At 36.6% G+C, this 16012-nt stretch overlaps 1 protein-coding gene and 1 long non-coding RNA gene across 2 annotated transcripts in view; one reads left to right on the plus strand and one right to left on the minus strand.

The window, feature by feature from the left end:
• TRIM42 (tripartite motif containing 42) overlaps positions 1 to 5071 on the plus strand; it is a 65574-nt gene extending 60503 nt beyond the window's left edge. Inside the window, exon 5 of the mRNA XM_074214893.1 lies at positions 4816 to 5071. Coding sequence (XP_074070994.1) covers positions 4816 to 4902 — 87 coding nt within the window. The 3' untranslated portion in view covers positions 4903 to 5071. The remainder of the gene's footprint in view (positions 1 to 4815) is intronic.
• Positions 1 to 16012, minus strand: part of LOC141507332 (uncharacterized) — a 148104-nt gene that overhangs the window by 78945 nt on the left and 53147 nt on the right. The gene's annotated exons all lie outside the window — the stretch shown is intronic.

The raw sequence follows: 16012 nt of genomic DNA on the forward strand, positions 1-16012 counted from the left end.
AATATAGGGAACAATATCGATTGCTATTAAAAACATTTAGCCAGGGCAGCTAGGTGGCGCAGTGGATAGAGCACCGGCCCTGGAGTGAGGAGTACCTGAGTTCAAATCCGGATTCAGACACTTAATAATTAGCTAGCTGTGTGGCCTTGGGCAAGCCACTTAACCCCATTCACTTTGCAATAAATAAATAGGTTAGATTAGATAGATAGATAGATAGATAAAAAAACATTTAGCCAGTACTCATATTAGAAAAGAAGTATTAGGAATTTCACAAATTATCATTTTGTTTACAATGGTTTGTTTTTGTTCAGTTGTTCAGTTATGTCTGATACTTCATGACCCCATGAACCAAAATATATTGGGTCCATCTTTCATCCACCATGTCTCAGAATCTGTACAAGTTCATGCTTATCGTTTTCATGACCCCATCTATCCAGCTCATCCTCTACCCTTCTCTTTTCCTTTTGACTTCAATCTTTCCCCATATCAGTCTTTTTCAGTGAGTCCCATCTTCTCATTAAGCGACCAAAGTATTTAGGCTTAAGCTTCAGTATGTGAACTTGCAGTGAATTGCCTGAATTAATTTCCTTAAATATTGATTGATTTGGTCTCCTTGCTGTCTAAGAGAATCTCAAAAGTCTTTTCCAGCACCATATGTGAAAGCATTGATTCTACAACTCTCAGTTTTCTATTTAGTCCAATTCAGTCATACACTACCTACTGGAAAAACCATAGCTTTGACTAAATGAACATTTTTGGTTTTTGCCTTTTTGCCTTTTAACAAGGTAATAGGGTTAAGGACTTGCCCCAGGTTACACAGCTAAATAAGTATTAAGTGTCTAACATCAGATTTGAACTCATGTCCTCCTGACTACAGGGCTGGTACTCTATCCACTGTACCACCTAAGTGCCCCAAATGGACTTTTGTCAGCAAGGTGATGTCTCTGCTTTTTAGGATGCTGTCCAGATTTGCCATGACTTTCCTTCCAAAGTGTCTTAATTTCATGACTGAAGGTACAGTCTGATGTTTGATCCCAAGAATATTAAATCTAACATTGCTTTCATTTTTTCCTCTCTCTAAGTGATGGGACCAGTTGCCAAGATCTTGGTATTTTTATGTTAAGCTTTGAGTCAGTTTTTAAGCCTCCTCTTCCACCTTCATCAAGAGTTTCTTACTTCCCCTTCACTTTCTGCCATGAGAGTGGTATCTCCAGCACATTTGAAATTATTTCTGTTTCTCTTGGCAATCTTAATTACAGCTTTTGATTCATCCAGTTTGGCATTTTATATGATTTACAATGTATATAAATTAAATAAAGCAGGTGTCAATATACAAGTCTTATCATACTCCTTTTCTAATCTTAAACTAATCAATTGTTCCATGTTTGGTTCTTGCTGGTGCTTCTTAGCCTTCAAACAGGCTCATCAGAGGTCAAGTAAGATGATCTGGTTCTCCCATCTCTTTGAAGACACTTTGTTGTGAATACACATAGCTTTAGTGTAGTCAATGAAGCAGAAGTAAAATTTTTTTTTCCATGAATTCTCCTGCTTTCTCCATAACACAACAAATGTTGGCAATTTAGTTTCTAGTTCCTCTGCCTTTTCCAAAACCAGTCTGCTCTTCTGGTAATTCTTGCTTCATATATTGTTGAAGTCTTTATTTATTGTTGAAGAATCTTAAGTATAACCTTATTGCATGTGAAATGAGAACATTTTTTTTGGTAATTTGAACATTCCTTAGGATTGGGACATAAACTGATCTTTTCAAATCCAGTGACCAGTTGAGTTTTCCAAATTTTCTAGCATATTGAGTGCCTTTCTTTAACAACATCATGCTTTAGTGTTTTAAATAGATTAGCTGGAATTCTTTCACCTCCACTAGCCTTAATGTTAGCAATGCTTCCTCCAGGATGTCTAACTCTAGATTAGATTGCTAATAAGATCAATAAAGTGTCAGCATTATCTGTGGCCCATTTTATCTCCGCAAAGGCCCTGGATTAATGCAGAATAAATCTGATCCTAGATATTTGACCAAAAAGGGTCATTTTCCCTTTTTTGCCTCTTGTCCCTACCTGGATTTGCTATAGCAAAATTTCCTAATTGTATTCAGGTTAGGGTTTACTTTTTGTTCTTATTGTTGACTTTTTTTTTGGCAAAGACACCAGAGTGAGAGACAGCTAGGTGACACAATGGATAGAGCACCAGCCCTGGAGTCAGGAAGACTTGAAGTCAAATCTAATCTTACAGACACTTAATACTTACTAACTTTGTGACCTTAGACAAGTCACTTAAACCCATTGTCTCACAAAGAAAAAGACAATGGAGTGGCTTGCCATTTTCTTCTCCAGCTCATTTTATGGATGAGGAACCTGAGGCAAACAGTGTTGAATGATTTGCCCAGCGTCACATAGTTAATAAGTGTCTCAGACCAGATGTAAACTTAAGAAGATAAGTCTTCCTAACTCCAGGTCAAGAACTCTATCCCACTGTAACACCTAGATGCCTTAGATCTTATATCTAAGTTTCTCCAAATCTGAGTGAAAGTGTTCCTAAAAGTAATCAAGGCATCAAATGCAAATTAGGTATGGGATAAACATTATTTCATCCCACAAAAACTTATATGCAGCAAAGGACTTGCAGAAGTCCATAAACATAATGAAAATAAATGAAGCACTCACAAAACTCATCATTTCCCCAATAAGGGATAAATAAAGGGCCATTATTAGAGTGGCCTTTTCATATTATGGTAGGTCTCTCTTTCCCAATGAACCCACTACACCCTTTTCCATATTTAAACCTATGGTTTAAACTTCCTCATTTTGAGAGCTGCTTAATAATATTCCCCTTCCTATAAGACATATACTATACAAATAATTCACCAAATGTGCTTTTCAAGGAGGATGCTGTGTGGGAATTAGATAGGTAATACTCTTCTTTCTCTAAGGAGGATATTGAATCAGGAAATATCTTTCATTCTCTAACAAGACTAATTGCTGGACTCTCAAACTCAGAAATGCTTCAATTTGGAATTACCCATAAAGCGCTGCCCAGGAAATCTCTCTTCTTTGATTGAAAAGGCTAGTTTCTAGGATTATTTGATCTAGGGAATTCAAAATCACCCCCTCCAAGAGGCTTATGCATGTGATTCTGCAGAAAGTCTAGTTGCTACCATCTGTTGAACTGGGAAAGTTCATTCTTAGCATCCCTCAACTCAGACTACACAAAAACATTGGGGAAGAAAAATTGGGAGGGAGATAGGGAAGGACTGAGGGAGGCAGGGGAGGCAAATGGAAAGGTGAAGGGAGTAAAAGGGAAAGGAGAGGAAAGGAGAGGAAGATGATCTGCTAGCCATTTTTAAAAAGATCATTTCTTAACAATTCTAAAAGATTTGTGATAGAAAATGTCATCCACATGCAGAGAAAAAAAAACTATGGAGTCTGAATGTAGACCAAAGCTTAAAATTTCACTTTTAAAAATTTATTGTTTTTTTCTTTTTTCTCATTTTTTTTACCTTTAGTTTTGATTCTTCTTTCACAACATGTCTAATATGGAAATATGTTAAACATAATTACACATGTAACCCCTATCATATTGCTTGATATCATGAGGAAAGGAAGAAGGTAGAAAAATATGGAACTTACTGTTGCTTGGTAACAAGGCTCCAGTGAGCCTACCTTCACACATGGGAATTTACCTCTCAGATGTCTGCAAAGAGAGGACCACTCCCTGTAATTTTATCAGGTTGATTGGTGAAACTCATCAAATTGATCAAAAGGATTTGCTTCCCTGATCAATTCCTTTTATATTAGGTCAGGTAAGAATTCATCTATGAGACACAACATAGTGCAGTGGATAGACTGCCTCAAAATCTGGAAAACATTGAGCCCAGATCTCATTTTTTACATATACTTATTATACAACCCTAGTCAAGTTACTTAAACTCTTTGTGCACTATATCAGAGATATCAAACAATCAGGTCACCTGAAACACTCCCAAGTGAGGTCAGAACCAATAAAGTTCATTGCACCCACCCTCTTTCTATTTGAGTTTGACCTCACTGCTATAGACAACTTTTTGACTAAAAGTTTACAAAAAGTTTCTCACTGACCTGCATTGATAGAGGGAGCTTGCTCACCAGAAATTTTCCTGTCAGTGAAATTATAGGTCCAGAGCCTATCCCTGTCCTTGTTCCTATATCTCCACCACCACTGCAACAACACTCATAAATATGTTAGCTAAACTTGACTACCAAAAGTGAAGTACAAGAATTAGGAAAATCATATTTATTTACATTAAATGCAGAAGTTCAGGTATAGATTAATTTAAATCTCACTAAAGTAATTTTTTTTTCTTCAAGAGATTCAAGTAGTCTTAACTAAAAAGGAGCAAACTGAATAATTAGTTTACAAATTTGATGATCATTTTTTTTTCTTACTGGCCATTAGTTAAGTTAAATACTCAGAACTACCTGAAGAGTAGTATCCTGAACAGCATAAGAAGCACAATAAAAATATTTACCAAAGACTTCATTTATGATGGTTAAAATAATGTTGGATTTTAGACTACTGGAGACTTGAGTTTGTATCTTGCACTCTCAACTACTTTTGTGATCTTGGGTACTTCACTTTGTTGAGTCTCAGGTTCCTAATGTGCTAAACTGAGGTGTGAGTAGGTGATAATGTCAAAGATCCCTCTAGCTATTTTCTCTAATTCTGGAACCTTACTGATTTCCCCTGGACATGATCCTTTCTCTTAGAGCTCTACCACTTGGTTGCTCTTTCTTGTGACATTTTATTTCCTATATTTAATTGCAGGTAGTGACGCCAGATAGTCGTGGGAAGTCCAAAGCAAAATGGGGGCTGCTGAAGAATATTCAGGCGGCCGTCCAAAAACACTTTTGAACTCCCAACCACAAAGTTTAAAAGATGAACATTATCTATATTCCTTACAGCATTCCTTATTCAGGTTGGAGTTCCTTGAAGGCTAACTCTCTTCTTCTAATTCAAGTCTTCTAATTCATTAATAAATATATATACATATATAAATATATATTTATATATGTATATATACTGAGCTGTAACATGTTAATTATCATGAAAATAACATAAAACCAATAAATTAACAAATGTCTAAACTGTAGGAGGTTGTGCCATTATTTATTTGTATTCTTACAGAAAATATATTTAGTTAATAATGGAAAAAGAAGTTGTTTTCTGGCCTCAGTTCTACCACAAGCTATGCAACATTTGAACAGATCACTTAACCTCTTTGGCATATCTTTAAAGCTGAGGGGATTGGACTAAATAGTTTCTAAAGTTTCTTCCAGATCTAAGTTTTATTATTTTAAGATTCAAGCCCAGTTGGAAGAGAGTTCTAAACTATGACCCTACCATAAAACCCTGTAGTTCTCACAAAGTGAATGATGATGACGATGCTTGTCCTTCATTCTCAAAGAAGACCATGGCATCAGGGAGGTGATGCCATGACAAGCATATGAATTAGATATGAATTGGATTTGAGTGGGGGAGGTGCTATGCAAAGTCACCAGCCTCACTTTCTCTTCTAGTATCATCTGGATCTAGTGCTCAGATATGAATCGGTACAGCTGAAGATGACCTTAGATGCAAGGCAATCAGGGTTAAGTGACTTGCCCAAGGTCACACAGCTAGTAAGTGCCTGGAAGCAGAATAGAACTTCCATCCTCCTGACTTCAAGGCCAGCACTCTATCCACTGTGTCACTGAGCTGCCTAAAAGTGATTGTTGATGGGAAATTTGTCAGAAGATTTGTCAGAAGGTTTGTCAGAAGGTAGCAAATAGAATGAGAGTTCACTCAGTCAACAAGTATTTATTTAAAAACCAAGACCATTTTCCACTGGTCAAGTACCAGGAAGAAGATATGATTCTGACCTTGCCTTCTTCTAAGTCAAGTGAACAATCCATCTTCCTCACAACATAGCTTTACCCCTGCCTTCTCCCTACTGCAAGGCCATCCTTTGCCCCATTTATACCCTCACCCCTACAGAGAGAAGGAGAAGAAAGGAGTAGGGGGAACTCACATATAAGGTCTCAATATCATGTTTCATAACAGCATCTCCCTTCCCACTGTGTCACCTTCCAGAGGCTCTCATCAAACTGCCATCATGCCCTTAACTCTCTGTGACAGATATAAACAAACACAGAACATGGATTTTTCTCATATCATGTGTCTGATCCACATCACACACATTTCCCCACTGTAGCTGTGTTTAGCCTATTGTCTGTACCATCTCCCTTTATATATGCTATATGCTTTCCTCTCACACCCTATCACACAGACAGGGACATACAGACTGCCTATAAATCTCCCTCATACCAGGTGCCATTACCACAAAATACCACTGTTCCCCCTCACATCATGTCTGGATATATATCTTCACCCATTCTTCCATATACATCTTGGTCTGGCACATTTTTATTAATTAGTCTCACGTAGCTTGTTTCTCACACATATCATCCTACTTCTCATTGTAAGGCAACAAGGAGAAAATTAGTTGTCATTTTTCAGTTTCTATGGGTCAGTACAGAAAAGACTAAGGAAAATGTTTATTTTTTCTTATATAAGAATAAAAAATGGGAAGCATGTTTAAAAATTTCATCACCATAATTTCTGTGTCTTGTTTGTTATAATCTAGTCACTTTCTATGAAAGAAAAAACATGAAATCTTGGATTTACCCCTCTGGCACCACCCTTTTTTTTAATCCCACCTTCCAATATCAGGAGTATTAAAATATAAGCTCCTTGACAGCAAACCTGCTTTTGCTTTTTCTCTGTACTCTACACCCAGGGCTTAGTATAGTACCTGGCTATGCATATCTAATAAACATAATACATCTAATAAGAATGTAAAAAAAATGCTTTTGGATTATCACATATACCATCCTCCTCCTCACACTCTTTGTCTGAACATACATCTCTGCTTTCTTTATACTACTTTCCCCAACCCTTCTGTTTTACTCCAAAATTTCTTTCACCTCCCCCACCCAGGTGAATTCCATATCTTTAGGCTCTTCAGATCAGTATTTGTGGATTCCACTAATATATTTCAAGTCCCAATATTACTATGGACAATGTAATTCTTGAAACACTGGCCTTGAGAAAGGTTTTGTCTTACACCTCAATCCCAGAACTGAAATCTGGAAACTTTCCCAAGCTATTATTCTTGATTTTTTTTTTAATATTTGCAGGAAAGACTAAAGACCACTGATTTTTCATAACATGATATCTGCAGTCATCTTCACTTCCAAGAAAAGAAAGTCTTTTGAGTGAGCAAACTAGGTAGTTGCCTACCTAAGAAGAATTCAAGAATGCAAGGGAAGTCACCTTACCAAACAAAAACACTCAACTGGCTTCTGCCTTAAGTTTTACCTTTTAGAGCAGGTAAATCCAACCTATAGGCTTATAGGTTGAAGTTGCCCCTGGAATTTTTGGATGGTGTTGGTTTACAGTGTATTTATGAATGGGTATTGAATTCTATATTCATCCCTTGAATGGTTTTTTGGGGGGCAAAGTGGTCCAAAAGAGCAAAAAGGTTGGACACCCTGATTTTTTTTGTTCCTTTGTCTTAAGTCAAACAAAGCATTTAGGCTGTCAAAATGCAAATGTATGAAAGATTTAACAATCTCATCTGCTTCAAGATACCATATTTCCATATGTATAAGACACACTCTTTTTTGAAAAAATTTGGGGTCTAAAAACTGATAGCATCATATACAGTAATAGAAATTTTTTTACTTGCATTTCCCACTTTTTCACACTTTTTGTCTTTGTGCTTATTGTTTAGCATTTGTTACTGGTATATTAGGTTACATTTTGCCACATTCTGCCCAGAAGTGTCTCAGAAAAGATTTTCCTACAGTGAGAATTCAAGTTCAAAGTGATCCAGTTTGCAGAAGTGAATGGAAATCATGCTGCTGAATGTCAGTTTGATCCTCCTCCAACAAGAAAACAATTCAGGCCTAGCTACAGGAAGAAGAAACCCTACTGAAATGTCCCAGCAGAAGAATACCATGAGAGGCAAGTCAGCCAAATAGCCTGAGTTAGAGAGGAATTGAAGAGATGAATTGAAGAGCAAAGGGCAAGTGAAATTCCTGTGTCCAGTTCATCATGAGGTCAGAAGAATTGCTGATGAAAAACAGAACTAAAAAAATCCACAAACAATTAGCTAGAACAGAGGAGAGTCAGAAGTCCAGAGATTTCAAAAGCATTGGCACAGAGCACAAGTGCCCTTGCTCAGTGTTAGGAACTAGTGAATTGCAAAGAATATCAGAGGAGGAACAAGAATATTGGTTTCATACACCAGTCACATACTGGAGGATCTAGTCAAAGCAGAGAGTGGGAGCAGGGAACAAAAGTAGCAATACAAGATAGTTGATTGTTCTTCTTGTGGAAGAGAACTTTGACACCAGGGAAATGATGCCAGATACATAAGTGAATTGAATTTAAGTGAGTGGGACTGTATAAAGTCACCAGCCTCACTTTCTCCTTTGGAGTCAACTAGGTCATGTGGCAAAATATAGATCAGTATAACTAAAGATGGTATTGGATGTAGTTGGAGATTTTTTTTAATTAAGCTAAGGTCTTTCGTAGTTTTCAGTCAAACTGAGACAATGTCCTTTTAGGAATTAAAGTAAGGTAAGAAGTGAAGCAAAGAAAAAAGTCAGGAAAGGAAGGCCCTCTGGCTTTCTGGCCAAAACAGAAACAATGCTATTTACAGTCACCCTGAGCCAATCTAAGCCAAAAATTGACCTGGGACCCATTGTTGGTCAGTCAATGAGAATCAGAGTGATTTGGTTCTCTTGGAGAAAGGAGGAGAAACACAACCTCTGTGGGAGAAGTAGTAGTTGTTGAGCCACTAGGGTCCCAACTGGAACTGGCTTTCCTTCTTTCTTTTCTTTGTTTCTTTCTTCTCTTTCCTTCTTCCTTTTCCTCTCTCTCTCTCTCTCTCTCTCTCTCTCTCTCTCTCTCCTCATCCCTTCCCTTTGCTTCTCTCAGTCCCTAATTTGTGTATGTGTGTATGCTCTGCCCAAAAGGATATGAAACCTTTGAAAGTTTTCAAGATACCTTGGGGTTTACCGGCTATATTTCTTTCTTTAAGACAGGGAGACAAATAGAAACAAAGAGTGTGACTAAGATGCTAGCCAGAGCCAGCTCTAGGCTTGGTTCAGAGAAGTAAACAAAGGCATGAGATCAACTAAAGGAATGCCAAAATAAATATAAGGATAGTCAAGATAGCGTATCCAGTGAAACTCTGAAGGAACCTGTGTACCTTTTGATGCCTCAGTGGACCCATCACTCCCCCCATCCCATTTAGGTTCTTAAAAGTCTGATGGCTTACAGTAACCAGTACCTTAGAAGCACCACTGAAGGGGGGGGGGGGTATAGAGAAGAATAAAAAGGACAGGAAAGAGCTCAGAAAAGAAAGGACACCAAAGAAAATTTTTTTGACTTTATGATTTTGCCTTTAGATACATGCTGAATTCATACAAATGTGTTCACCATTGAACACATTTCAGTAACAATACACTCCAACTCTTGTCTGTCATCCTGGGAGGCTTCAGGGAAAGTTGCTTGGATAAGCTGAATAATTGTGACTATTTAGACCTGTGCTGGCATACTGCCATGGCTGGCAAACTGGCCTTCCAAGACTGCTCTATCCCTTCAAAAGCAAATTGATTTTACCCCTCTGGGTACAGTGAGAGAGGCATTGGTCACTCAGCAATATATATGTGTATATATATATATATATATATATATATATATATATATATATATATATATTCCCCCAATATATATATTCCCCACAGTCTCATTAAATTCAAGGTCCCAATGTACTTAGGTATTTTTAATGTCGGCAAAGTCATTCACTTGGGATGAACTTATGTTAATATAAATGTAAATCCCAGGGCTTTCACTTGGTCTTCTCTTCCTGGTGCCCTCAGAAATCAGAAAGACCCCTCTTGCCCCCCAGAAAGAGCAAAATTCTGAACATCTTTTTCCAGATACCCAAAAGATCATAATCTGTGATGGGCCAAGCCAACCTTAAATGAAACACTGAAGTCAGAAAAAGATGCCTTCAGTGTATGTTTACTTGTCCATTCCATTTAACCACTCATGTAATCCCCCAAACCATCCTTAAGGGACCTTACAGGCTTCCTTTTCTTTCAACCCTCCCTAGAGGAAGCTAGGTGGGGGTGTAGAAAGAGAATTGGATCTGAAGGCAGGAAAATCTGATTTCAAATTAAGCCTCAGACATATGGACAAGGAGTTAAAACTCTGTGTGCCTTAGTTTCCTCAACTATAAAATAGGGATAATAATAATAGCAACTCCCTCCCAGGATTGTTGCAAAAATAAAATGAGATAGTATTTGTAAATCACTTAACACAGTGCCTAGCAAATAATTGGTAGTTAATAAATGTTAGTTTCCTTACTTCCCTTCTTACCCTTCAAATATCAGTTATCAAATCCAACCATCAGGAAAGGATATAATGATTTCAGTCATATATACATATACATAGAAGTGTGGTGCCTTATACCAAAGACAAGCCCAGCACTGCCCCTAGCACAAATAGCTATTCCTTAATAAAGAGTGGGGCAATTAGGTGGTAGAGTAGATAGAGCACCTGGCTTAAAGTCAGGAAAATCTGAGTTCATAGCCAATCTCAAACACTTCCTAGCTATGTGACTCTGGGCAAGTCACTTAACCCCGTTTGCCTTAGTTTGTTTATCTTTTAAAATGAGCAGAAGGAAATGGCAAACCACTCCAGTAGTCTTTGAAGCAACTGAACAACAATAATAATAAAGATTTACTTATTAAAATGATTATTATTAATAAATGTTCCAATGGTCATAATGAGAAATAAGGATTGCATTTTTTTCTGCTTAACCTTAAAAATAAACTAGGGACAATTGATAAAAGTTCTAAGGAGACATTTTTCAATTCAATAGAAGGAAAAATTTCATAAAATTAAAGATAGCCAAGAGTGAAATAAACTGCTTCAGGAGGTAATGTATTCCCCCCTCACTGTAAGAATTTTTTTTCTATTCTTTATTTTTTTTTCACATTACTACAATAGTCTTGTAAAAGTAGACATAACCCCCACCAATAATTCATAAAAAAAAGAATTTTAAAAGAGGCTAACTGATCACATGTTGCAGATTTTATAGAAAAAAATCCATGCTCCACATTCTAAGAGAGACTTCTGAAGACCCTCCCAATTCTAATATTTGATGATTATATGATTTTCCCAGGGGGTTCACATTTTCATTCCCTTCTCTATTTAGCTCTAGAAAGCAGAACTAGGAGCAGTAGTTGTAAGATTCAAGAAGATATATAGATATACAGATATATATATAGATATAGATATATAGATATATATATATGGATGTAAAGAAAAAGTTCCCAACAATTAGAGCTAATTATGGAATAGGCTGCCTTAGAAAGTATTTAAATTAAATTCTCCCTCACTAGAGGTCTTCAAGAGAAAATTGGATGCCCATGTCTTTGCAATTGTAAGTTCTCAAAAGATCAGAGTAAGAATTAGTTGACCTCTGGCACTCCATTTACCTTTGAGATTCTGAGTCTAAATGTGCAGAATGAAGGGTTCTATCCCTTTCAAAAAGATTTTTAGCAAAAGGAGCTGGCATAAGGGCAGCTAGGTGATGCAATAGATAGAACATTAGCCTGAAGTCAGGAGGACCTGAGTTCAAATTTGGTCTCAGACACTTAATAATTATTTAACCATATGACCCTGGGCAACTAACCCCACTGCCTTGAAAAAGCAAAAATAAAAGAAGCCAGCAGGGGAGGACTTTGGTGGGAATCCCTGCTTCTGGGATACCCTGAAATTATAGCATGCTCTACCTACATGTGAAATCGACTTTGGTGACAACCTTTTGATATTTTATTTCCTCAGACTAAATAAGCAAAGTTCAGAAGCAATTCAACATAGTAACATAGCATTTGATAAGCCCAAGAATTTAAATTACTGGCAGAAAAAGTTCCTGTTCATTAAGAACTTGATTGGAAAACTCAGGAGTAGTTTGGTTGAAATTAAGTATAAATCAGGAACTCATACTATATACCACACAATAAGTTCCATTGACATATGGAACCTAAATTAAAAAATTAACTTTGGGGCGGCTAGGTGGCATAGTGGATAAAGCACCGGCCCTGGAGTCAGGAGTACCTGGGTTCAAATCCGGTCTCAGACACTTAATAATTACCTAGCTGTGTGGCCTTGGGCAAGCCACTTAACCCCGTTTGTCTTACAAAAAACCTAAAAAAAAATAACTTTATATAAAAATTAGAGGAGAAAAAGAAAATAACCTTCATGTATATAGTAAGGGCAGGCAGAATCTTTAACCACCTAGGGATAATAATGTTTACTATATGATACTAAAAGATTCTTAAACAAACTCAAAACAGTTGGAATAAGATAAATTGCCAAGTAGGTAATTTGCACTGAGCATTTGTACTTCTCACTGAACTGATCTTTTGGTAACATCGGCTTTGAATGGTTTATTTCTTCTAAACACTATTGTTTTTGCCACTATTCACCTTCAGTTTTGAAATTTTATGAAGTCAATCACTATGATGCTTTCCTTTTATAGGGCATAAGTAGACTGCTATTTGACTATTAAGATGGATGATATACATACATATATATATATATATATATGTTTATACTATTTACTATGATATTATTCTTTAACTACTATCATCCTTGGGAGGGCTACTGCTGCTGTATCCAGTCCAGTGAGCCCCTCAGATCGTATTTTCCTATGATGAGCTCAAAATAATTCATCATTGTTCCCTTGGCAAACTACATTAGTGCCACGTACCTTGTTTTTGGGGGGTTTTTTTTAGGTTTTTGCAAGGCAAACGGGGTTAAGTGGCTTGCCCAAGGCCACACAGCTAGGTAATTTTTAAGTGTCTGAGACCGGATTTGAACCCAGGTACTCCTGACTCCAGGGCCGGTGCTTTATCCACTACGCCACCTAGCTGCCCCATGTACCTTGTTTTAAGGAACAGGTTTTGATGTGAGGATTTATCAGGTTTGGAAACACCCTTATGGTCCTTGAGCACTGAGTAACAAATCAGCCCTTCCTGTCAGAAATTCATTATAACAGTCCTTCTCTCTAAATATTACAGAGGTATTTCATAAAAGTTATATATAAGTTGAATTTTTGTAAGTGCACCAAGGGAGCTTGTTGTTTGAAAGAATACTTCAGTGAATAGTCTAGTTTATTCACTAAATTTTTTTCCTTAATTTTTCTCTTAATTTTTGTGCTCTTAAAACTTGAAATACTTGCTTTTAAGATGTAGATTGCTGTTCTGGAAGTAATTTAATATTACATTTAAAAAAGAACGTTACTAAACTAGACAAGCTATTGTACTAGAAATTATATGGAGGGTATATACTCTAAGGAGATTAAAGAAATAAGAAAGGGTCTAATAAATATTGAATATTCATGGAACCAAAAAAGAGGAGAAATCAAAATAAATATATTTTCATTGGAATTACTAAACAAATTGTGACATATAAGTGTAATAGAATATTATTATACTGTCAGAAACGACTGGATGCTGTCCCAAGAAAACAGACACATAAAAGAATTTATATTAACATATAGAATAAAGTACAGCAATCAGAAATAGAAGAATAAAGTACTTGGTAGCTACAATAATGCAAATGAAATTATCACTTAGTTTAATTGCAATAACCAACCTTGATCCTGGAGAACAGGTGAGGAAATATACTTTTGCCTCTTCAGAAAAGAAGTGAGGAACCAAGGATATGTATTTCATAAGCTAACAGATCCAGAAATTCTACTGTTTTGTTTTACTTGACTGCTCTTCTTTGTTTTAAAGAAAAGCAAAATTGGGGCGGCTAGGTGGCGCAGTGGATAGAGCACTGACCCTGGAGTCAGGAGTACCTGGGTTCAAATCTGACCTCAGACACTTAATAATTATCTAGCTGTGTGGCCTTGGGCAAGCCACTTAACCCCTTTTGCCTTGCAAAAACCTAAAAAAAAAAAAAAAGCAAAATGAATAAGGTTATAATGTTAGGAAACCATGATAGTGTTGGTTGGTTGGTTGGCTGCCTTTTTAGCAAAAATAAAATGCTTTTTTTTTTAAAAAAAAAGCTATACTAGCATCTCAAAGAGATTATCAATCTTATCTCTGTTCCTATTTGTCTCTTGTTTTCTTTATGAATAAATAAGATTATAAGGAAAATGTGGAGGAAACAATCCATTTTATGCAGTCATTAGCCATAGAAACCAGTATTAAAGTGAACATTTCTCTGCTTTTGCTAGCATGTCCTCCAACTTGTCTCATGTCATTAACTTTCTTAATGAAACATCTTCCCTCAAAACATTATTATGGAAAATTAACCCTAACAATTTAATATTGTAATACAAATATTATAATGAAACCCTGATTTCTTCTAAAGTTCCTTCATGAAGATACCCAGAAAAAAAACTAAAAATGAGGAGGAGGGACTAGACTTGTGATTTCATTGAGACAGTGAATTCCAAGGTGAACTCCTACCAAGGAAGGCTGATACCCTCTCTATAAGGGAGTAGTCTAAAATACTGAGAAGCTAAAGCTAGTGTTTCAGAAGTTAGGCTTGAACCCTGGTGTTTCAAGTAGCTCTCTGTCTAATAACATCATGCTGCTAATCAAAATTAAATTAAAAATTATATTCAAAATAGTAGTTGCCATTATTTTGAATTTTATATGTATCTCATTCAGGAAAGTGGAGAACAAAAACTTCCAGGACATGTTGCAATAAGTTTAGATGTTCAGTCCCAGATAGGTGGTGCAGTGGAAAGAATGCTAGACCTGAAGTTAGGAAGACTTGAGTTCAAATTCAGTCTCAGACACTTACAAACTGTGATCTGGGAAAGTCATTTAATTTCTATTTGTCTCAGCTTCCTCAACTTTAAAATAAGGATAATAACATAACCAACTTGCAAGGTTATTGTTGTGAAGATTAAATGAGATAATATTTGTAAAAGGCTTAGCACAGTGTCTGTCAATCAATTAATTAATAAATAAACACTATTTAAAAGCCTACTATGTTTCAAGCATTGTGTTAAATGTTAGAATACAAAAAGTAACAAAAGATAGTCCCTGTCCTCAAAGTGCTTACAATCTAATGGCAATTACAACATGCAAACACATATAGACAAAGCAAGTTCTATATAGGCTAAATAGAAAATAATTAACAAGAGGAAGGCAAAGATTGGACTATTAGTTGGAATTTTTTTTTTAGTTTTTGCAAGGCAATGGGGTTAAGTGGCTTGCTCAAGGCCACACAGCTAGGTAATTATTAAGTGTCTGAGGCCGGATTTGAACTCAGATACTCCTGACTCCAGGGCCAGTGCTCTATCCACTGTGCCACCTAGCTTCCCCTATTACTTGGAATCTAAAGAAAGTAAGTGGAATAGAAGAGGACAGATCTTCTAGACTTGAGAAACAGCCAGAAAAAAAAAAAAGATCTAGAGCTGAGAAACAGAGAGTCTTGCACATGGAACAGTCAAGAAGAAAGAGTTATATAATAGGTACCCTATGACATCTTAATCACCTCAGAATAGGAGTCATTCTGGTGGACTTTGTTAAGTTGAGCCTCACATAGGTCTGGAGAACAGCAGTCTCATTGGGTCAGTCACAGAAGATGGGATTGAAGGTTGGAGAGTAGAGACCTAGTAAGGAGACATTGTCCCATGCCCCTCAAATCACTTGTGTGGGACTAAAAAGGGGGAGTTGACCTGGGGTTACTAGAAGAAGCTGCTAAAAATGAACAAACAAGATCTGGACCCCAGAAGTAACAACAGCTAAACCAGTGATGGAGAAGAGAAAAATATAAGAATAAAAGCAAAGATTTTCATCTAAACATCCTTGATGCCTCCAAGAACCTTGATGCTTCCAAGAACAAGAGAATGGGGATTCTGATTGAAGATGAA

This window comes from Macrotis lagotis, chromosome 1 (assembly GCF_037893015.1).
Source record: "Macrotis lagotis isolate mMagLag1 chromosome 1, bilby.v1.9.chrom.fasta, whole genome shotgun sequence".
Taxonomy (NCBI): Eukaryota; Metazoa; Chordata; class Mammalia; order Peramelemorphia; family Peramelidae; genus Macrotis; species Macrotis lagotis.